Here is an 8533-nt window from a genome sequence, read left to right on the forward strand (position 1 = left end):
CAAGCTTGTTCACACAGATCTCTCCCGTGACCTCTCACTGTCATCGTCTTAGGGCGGCGGGACAAGGGCTGCTTGGTTTCGCCACTGGCCGCCTGAGCAAGAGTTCCTGGTCCCCAAAGTGTCTCAGCAGGTGTATGAGTGTTGGTGAGACGTGGATGGTGCTGATAAATAAGCCACGCTTGAGCGCAACCATTGGCTAGCGTAGCCATAGGCAACTATAGCATTGACTAGAACACCGTGTTCCGACCGGCTCAAGTGACATGATAATGAGCAACGGCGATATTGGCATGGTGAAGACAGTGACACTGAATGGCATGTTGAAGCGGACGAAAACAAGGCGCATTTATAACAGCCCACAAAAAGCGCGGAAGCTAGTGTCACGGCGTTTTATAAAGCCTAGACAATTATACCAAAACAGCAACAGGAAGTAACAGGAAGTAAGAGGAAGTAACAGGAAGTAACAGGAAGGTGGACGGACGTTCACGGGGACGATGTCAGATTTTACAGGTTTTTGCCGTATCACAGCTGAGCTAAAAAGCAATTATTGTCACCTATCTTAACAAGGACGGCCGATGGACAAGTGCTGATATTGAGCTAAAAGAACAGAGAATCCAGCCTCTGGATTCGCCCAGTTGCGTTTTGGCAGGTGATATGCCGTGTTCAAGCCAGAGTCCCTGTCGGCTTAAGCGGTTTCCTTCAGTAATTCAGCCCAGCAGCAGCAGTCAGACTGAGTCCGAACTGAGGAATACCAGACCGTCCTTAAACCTCTGATCATCTGCGTCACCAAACCTCTGAAAATCTGTGTTACCCAGACTTCTTAGCGAGGCCGCCATTTTTCTGGCAGCCAGCGAGACAAGATTTCATAAATGAGGTAGATGTGACTGCGCTCGTTTTTTGTGGGCAACTCCTGTTCGGCATAATTGTCAGTGCTGAGATGAAGCACCTCGTCCAGCCAATCATATTTCATGTTGGTTTGACGCCATTGTGAAAGCCCTGGCTGCGCTTCTTAAGCTTTTCGCTCTATACCTGTTGCTCACAGTCCAAAGCTTATGGCACAAGCAGGGGTGGTAAAATTTTCCGAATTGGTGGATAAGGTCGGCGACAAAAATGGACATATTTACGGGAAGCTTATTGCCACTTTGGCAGAAAATATCGGTAACAGCCACGACGAAATAATACAGCATTCTCTGCAAAAACTAATATGAGGCTCCCATGTACAGATGGAGGCCGCATATTAGTTAACGAAATGCTGCCCCCATGGTAAAACATTTCGTTATACAACACAAAAAAACTTTTTTGTAGACTTTTCACTGTACTCGATGGCACCACGGTAGCTTCCTTAGGTTTCATCCCGACTTGACGACAAAATTATCCTATGATTTTTAGTTGGTCGTTCTCTCCGGTGACAGGTCGGCGACAAATCAGTGTATTTCCTATGACGCGGCCGGTCGGTCGATTCGCTGTTTTTGCCAGCCGACTCTTAGGCTGGCAAAAACAGCGAATGGCCGAATCGAAATCACTGACAGAGATTTCGATATGGGGATTTATCTGGCCGCAAGGGCGCGTTTCACCTGTTGCGATGCGGCTGATATCAGGTGGGCGGCGACTTTCAACGCACTGCGATTTTGCGAGGGGTCTCCCTAAAAGACGGTCACGGCGGCGGTTACAGTTGCGGGCAAAGTCTTACCTGTATGCTAAACTTCTGGTGTGAACCAAATGGGCGTCGTTCAAAAGGAAATAGCTAGTTTGACATTCGAGGATCTTATGAGCGCAAAGTATTCGCACGTTGCGGAGATATTCATGGAAACCCTTGAAAAGGGACTGAGCAGCCGCGGCCATGGTCGTGGCTACGATTGTGGCCGAAGTCTAACTTGCAAACGACTGCATAGAATTTCACGAGAAACCGTAGAATCTCCCCGTCCCCCACCCGCAAGTGTACCACGCAATTTTGTTGGTAGACGTAGACAAGCCGCACCTAGTGGAAAACGAGGAAAATCTAGCGATGAGTAAATGATCGAAATATAGCGTAAGACTCCGGCGCGAATAAGGAATAATGAATATGATTTGCACCTTCTATGCAGGTTCATTTAAGAACGGAATTGCGAAATGTATGACTATGACCATAACGATGACCACGCTGCATATGAGCAATCCTGATTTTATGAAGGGAGGGGAGCTCGGCATGGGCATCATAAGGGGGCATGGCCTCCAGGAGGCCTGCATGTCAGACCTCATTCTCAGTGCAGCCTGCTACCAGTTCAAGCTCTGCCATGTGTTCTGCTGCCCTGGCTATCGAGGTCCTTCGTTGTCGTTTTTTTCGCGATCGAGGAAAGCAAAGTCAACCGTAGATCGAATTTAAACGTGAGGCCCCCGGCAAATGCCTGCGGTGAATGAACACTGCTGCCGTGATTTTGCTATCCCATAGTCTAGGGCAGGTGTGCCTGCTTTCGTAGCAACAGCAGTTATCCTGATATTAGTCGAAGGACGTTGTAAAATGGAACGTTTTGGTTGTGCGCATGATACTGAAAACTATGGGGATGAAAGAGGCTTTCAATGATATACTGATTCCCGATGACGCCACTGGGCATGGACTTCATTACCATTTTATGTAATATGGCATCGCATTACGCTGCTGGCGACAATTTTGCCTCTAGAAGTTCGGCCGGCGACAAAAGTACACTTTTATCACCCCTGGGCGCAAGGTTAGGAGATATTTCGGCTAGGACCCTTATCAACCATAAACCATCCCTGCTGCCCGATCAGCACACACGCTGCCTTTCTGGCTGGTAAGATCATCCCTTTTGAGTTGTTGCCAAAAGAGCTTCCCCGACCACCTGACCCGTCACGCACGGTGCGCTGACAACTAGCCATTGGAGGATAAGGCCTGCACTGGACGGTTGGGTGATGACATCGCATGACACTTCAAAATCGTAAGGTGAAAATCCCCAGTTTAAGGAGAAATCCCCAGTAAGGAGAAAATCCCCAGTTCCGCTGGAATTGCTCTGTTTGGGAGCTGGAATCAGAGTGTTCGCACCAAGCTGTGGAAAGCGGTGGCTCTCATCCCAAAGCACGCTTGCAGATTGGTCCACCGAATTGTTGACATCTCTCGCTCGGGCACGACAAAATACGTTTCACGTTTACCCGCCACCCCCACCCCATTCCACCCTGACGCCAGTAGTCGGTGCACTTACGTTGAACTTCCACGCGACGAAGACGAGAGCAGCCACGATGGCCAAGGCCAGCAGCACCAGGAAGACAGTGAGGGCGATCGAGCCGCCCTTGTTCTCGCACTCAAACTCCTCCGCCTTCAGGGAGGTGACCGGGCGTCCAGCAACTGCCTCCGGCAGCTTACACCTGACAACGTATCGAAGGACTAGTTACACCATAATCCGACCACGGGCGCATTTGTGGCTGGCTAAATCACATGAGTGAAGGCATCACTAGCATCGTCGGCATCGTTTGCCAGTAACTTCACCTACATCAATGACAACGCCGAGTAGATGGTAAGCAGGCAATCTGACCTGGCCGGGTAGTGTGTGTGTGTGGGGGGGGGGGGGGGCTCAGTTCATCACGCCGCGCCCGAGACATTTCTCAGAATTAGTGGCTGATTCATGTGACAAATTTCTTTGTCGCGGTGTGCATAATGTGAGCATTGGAATATAGCGGGTTTGTGCTCAACTTTGACTCTTAGCCGGAGTCAACTCCGGAGTCAGAACCAAACTGGGGAGTCGGAGCGGAGTTGAATTCACTGAAAACATGTGGATGTTGAGTCAGAGCTGAGTCAACTATCCCATCATGGTCAGGGTACAGTTGACCTGATTTCTAACATTTGTGATAGGTATTGTTGAATCAACACAAAAAGACAAATAAACTAAAACGAATGATCATTGATGTATACTAATTTTTCGGTGAGGTCTGACTGCTTAATGTAGATATGTGCTGAGCATTGTGAAAGTTGATCAAAAATAATAACAAATAAGATAAACCGTTGGGATCAATTCCCCAGAGATCAGATCTAAAATTGGTGAAATTTTCTACATTTATCGTCAGAGTCGGTTTTACTTATTTTAAGGAAACCGGAGCCAGGCATGGAGTCGGCTCTAAGTTAAAATTCAGCTTGGAGTGTCTCCTGGTTTTATGTGTGCAGCCAAACCAAGCACTTGAAGGGAATGCTCCAAAGTTAAAGGCATTGGAAAAATCATCGGATTGGATAAAGTGAGCTGACTTATGGGTATTGGTGTACTTATAAGTGGAGAAGGTCGCTCTAGACAACACAACTGATCCATGTGGTTCATATGTTCCGCAATACGTCATTGCGTGATTACGTCACCATGCCTTGCACAACACCAATTTATAGCCAATCGATGGCCGTTATATCTGGAAATCGTGTTCACGAACATTAGATGTGAACGAATCGGCAATTATATTTCGCGTGGTCTTGATCTTCGCATGGCCAATGTAACTGCAGGATTTGAATGGCGTTATTATGGCGTCATGGATGCATAGGTGACCTTGGAAAGGTCTGAACGAAACAGTCCGCATATCTCAGCTGGCATGTAGCTCAGAAACTAGGTAGGTTTAGGTGTTAAGAATGGCGGGCTGTAAACTTCACCGAATGCTTTCCAATGTGACCATTTAAGTTTAAAAACCCATACAAATGTGGAGCACTTCCTTCAGGGTGTGACAGGGTCTAACCAAACAACATTAAGAACAAATCAGTAAGGCATGGTAAAATTAGACAAAACTAATCGCGTCAACGTGCGGCAGCGCTCAGCAGCACAGCTTACTGGAAAAGTGGCTCCTCCTCGAAGAGAAAGTTGCCCTTGGCCACCCAGTCCATCTCACAGTCGCAGGTCCATGGGTTCCTCTCCAGATCGACGTAATCCATGCGCTCCCAGGGCAGGAGGTCGCGACTGATGCGCGTCAGGCTGTTCTCCTTCAGGTCGACGCGCACCAGCCGCGCCAAGTACTCGCCCGAGAGGGTGTCCTTGAATGCCGACTCATCCACCTCGGTCAGCCCGTTGAACTGGCACAGCAGCTCCTCCAGCTCGTCCAGTCCACTGAAAGCGTTCGCTTCCAGGCGGCGCAGTGAGCTCATGGAGCTCAGTATGAGCCGGCGCAGGCTGGGCACCACCGCCAGGCCAGCGCTCGGCACGCTCTCCAGCTTGTTACCGCTCATGTCGAGCGTGCGCAGGCTGGTGGCCTCGGACAGCGTCTCGGCCGGCACGGCCGTCAGGTGATTATGCGGCAGCAGCAGCGTCACCAGCCGCTGGTTGACGGCGAGCAGGCCGGCCGGCAGCGCGGACAGGTCGGTGCTGTCCAGGTCGAGTACCTGCAGATGCGGCAGGAAGATGAATAGGCCTGCGTCGAGCGTCACTAGTGGGTTGTAGTGCAGGCTCAGCTCACGTATGGCCGTGCCGGCGAACAGCTCGGGGTCCAGTGTGCTCAGCTTGTTAAAGCCGAGATCGAGCCGGACGAGATGCTTCAGTCCCTGCAGGGCGGACGGGTCGATCTCCCGCAGCAGGTTCTTGTCCAGCAGCAGCGTCTCTAGAGCGGGCAGTCCGGAGAACGCCCGTGGCGCCAGCACTTCGATTCGATTTTTGGAAAGGCGCGCCGTCTTCACCGAGGGGTTCTGCTGGAACTGACCCTCCTTGACTACCGTCAGCTGATTCCGCTCGAATGACACTGTCGGCGCGCTGGCCGGCAACGTCAGGCCTACGGGCAGGTCAGTGACCTCCAGCCCCGAGCAGTCGACGCCCTGGTACAGGCGGGACGCCTCTTCCGGACAGTCGCACGTGACGCCCAGCGGCGAGGCGTCCAAGCAGAGCAGCGCCGATGAGCCGAACAGAGACTCGTAAATGCCGCTGTGAGCGCCGGCGACCAGCAGCGCGCCGATGACGGCTGCCAGCGGCTTCTGCATCCCAGGCATCTGCCGAGCAGGGCACGCCAATAGTGCGGCGGGCAGATGGCAGCGCTTCCGTCTCCACACAGAAAATATCACAGCTTTTTGCGGTCGTTAACTTGGGTTGAGAATCGAAGTTAGTCCCGAAAACATCCTTTTTGAGGCTGGCACTCACCCCTTGAGAAACCCAGGTAAGGCGCTGCATGGTACCGCGCCCCATCTAGAAAACACGCATTCAGTCTCACCGGCAAGACCACCACCCAGTGCATGGCAGATGAGGCCGTTTCCATGTTAGAAACACAGCAGTTTCATTTGCGGGACAGATGTTTGCAATTCCAGGACAAGATGAAATATGCCTGCCACAGGTGACATACACCATGCCTCGAAAGTACTTCCGAGATGTAAGCCTCCTACTTTGGCACTCACGGTAACATCATACATATACAACAACGTCATCATACACAATTTAGGAATGCAACTAGTTTCAATAAGTGTGCAATGATGTTACGATTGTAAGAGAACATGGAAGAATGTCATCACTCTGAGCAAACGAGCTTTACGACGCATTCTCGGTTTCTGCAACAACTGTCACGTGTTTATCGGTCGCTGCGAGAAAGGCATTCCAACGTCGATGAAAGAATTCCTTGGTCGCTGGTATACTTACGTATACGTATCATATCTTGGTCGTATGATATAGGATAGCGGCCGATGGTAAAAGCCAAATTAGGAGTGATCCGGCCTACAATGAAATGACTGCAGCTTATCATCATGTAAGTACAAACCTACATGCAACATTGAAACGACGGATTAAAGCCTAGGATCGGACTGCGCAAAAATTGCATCACAGTCGAAACGATTGCCATTATCTTAAGGTATCCCCTTCCTGTTAAAGGCTATCATCTTCACGCTATCGAGTTAAGCCAAATCATGTTCGTACTAAATGCTAAACTGATCGGTGCAAAAGTATTTCCTCAAACGCGAGGCCCTCCGCCGCGGACGTAACATCACAGCGAAAAAGCAGGACCACCGTACTCGGGCGCGATGTTTGACCACCGCACTCGGGCGCGATATTTGCCATGAGGCCAAGCCACCTGTCTTTGCAGGCATTAGATACCAGTTTGTTTTTTCGACTAGAAAATGGTGTTTATAAGCGGGCCTGCTACCAGTCAACGTCACCATCCACACTCCTGGACGCCTGGTGACGCCACCCTCCACACTCCTGGACGTCTGGTGACGTCACCCTCCACACTTCTAGGCGCCTGAACACGACAGCAAGCCTCTGATCTCCCCTCAGAAGTCAGCCACATGCTTCAGCAACAACGGAGATGACATCACTCCACGAAGCCATACAATGTGACGCGTATCTTCCGGAAATGTGACGCATTCATCGGATCACTCAGTTAATCCTAGTCCAAATACTAGCGGCTAACGATGATGCGCGGTCGATGGAAGGCGAATGTACTGGCGGCCACACGGATGAAACACTTGACTATCAAAGCTATGATTCAAGTCAGCGCTTCTCACACCAGCCTAGGCAGGGGTGTTAGCTGTAAATCGAGTTACGTTTTCTCCTGTATAGTGCATGCACACGATGATCCATACTAACTCGTATAAAAACCTAGCAGCATTTGCTGCTTATGGTCACGTTACAGGTCTGTGAAGTTGAGAACACTGCTTATCCCGCGCTGTGTGCAGCTTAGATATATTTAAAGAATGTTTTGGCGGCTTGCTTATATGACCTGTACCACACACATCACCTGAACTCTCCGGAGCATGACAAGTCTATGGTTATGGCGTTCAATGAGTGACGGCAAAGTCACAGAAACGTGAGTGGATATGTTTTGTGATAAATTAGCAGCTGCTCAACGACATGTGATGAAATTTAGCTCGAATCTGAACGTTACTGACTAGTCAAATCTCAAACAGTGATGTTTAGAAAGCCAGCTCTGCGTTAGTTTGAAGACTTGAGTTTTGAGAACACCAATCAACAGTGCAGCATTGTGGAAGTTTCCATAGGTGCTTCCCTCCCATTTTCGGGTGTTCTCTACCACATGAACGCGCTCATGAGACATGTCAGATGTGAGGAATTCAGTGTACAATTGAGCACAACTGGCTACGTAGTCGCAGTCGTGGCGCCCTCAAATTGATCGTGTTGGCTTCGGAACGTCATTAAATTCGGTGTGAAACGAGCAGATAGTTATGGCATGGCACGCAATTTACCTAGAGGCAGACTTCCTCGTTTACACTTTGGTTATCTCCCGCAGGACTTGCACCTTTCTACGTACATCAAGGCAGGAGCAGAGTTCTACGATGCACGCTCTCGCTGCGCTTACCTTGGCGAATGGAGGACACGGCTCGAACGGCGAGAAATGGCGCCGGAACTGCCGTAGCGACACGGCGCTATGGTACGAATGGTGCCGGGCGTCGCGACTTGCTTATCGCTTCACAATCAGAACAAGAAGCAGATAGCGGAACCTGTGGACGTGTGGACTCTGAATCAGCTCGCATACGATAAGCCTCAGCGTAGGGTGAACTCTGAGCAACGAGCCCTGCCCAGCAGGAGGGCATGGCGGGAGGTGGCCGCCACACATGTGTATTGGGGCCCGCGACACAGTAGTATTGGGAGCCGCG

At 50.5% G+C, this 8533-nt stretch overlaps 1 protein-coding gene across 1 annotated transcript in view; it reads right to left on the reverse strand.

The window, feature by feature from the left end:
* The window catches only part of LOC119107705 (platelet glycoprotein V-like), a 13604-nt gene extending 5304 nt beyond the window's left edge, over window positions 1–8300 (reverse strand). The window contains exons 1-3 of the mRNA XM_037231245.1: window positions 8236–8300; window positions 4788–5929; window positions 3192–3354 (exon numbers count right to left, since the gene is read on the reverse strand). Of these exons, the coding sequence (XP_037087140.1) occupies window positions 3192–3354; window positions 4788–5929 (1305 nt within the window). The 5' untranslated portion in view covers window positions 8236–8300. The remainder of the gene's footprint in view (window positions 1–3191; window positions 3355–4787; window positions 5930–8235) is intronic.
* Between the last annotated feature and the right edge of the window lie 233 nt (window positions 8301–8533).

Source organism: Pollicipes pollicipes, unplaced genomic scaffold (genome assembly GCF_011947565.3).
Source record: "Pollicipes pollicipes isolate AB1234 unplaced genomic scaffold, Ppol_2.1 Scaffold_6686;HRSCAF=7923_pilon_pilon_pilon, whole genome shotgun sequence".
Taxonomy (NCBI): domain Eukaryota; kingdom Metazoa; phylum Arthropoda; class Thecostraca; order Pollicipedomorpha; family Pollicipedidae; genus Pollicipes; species Pollicipes pollicipes.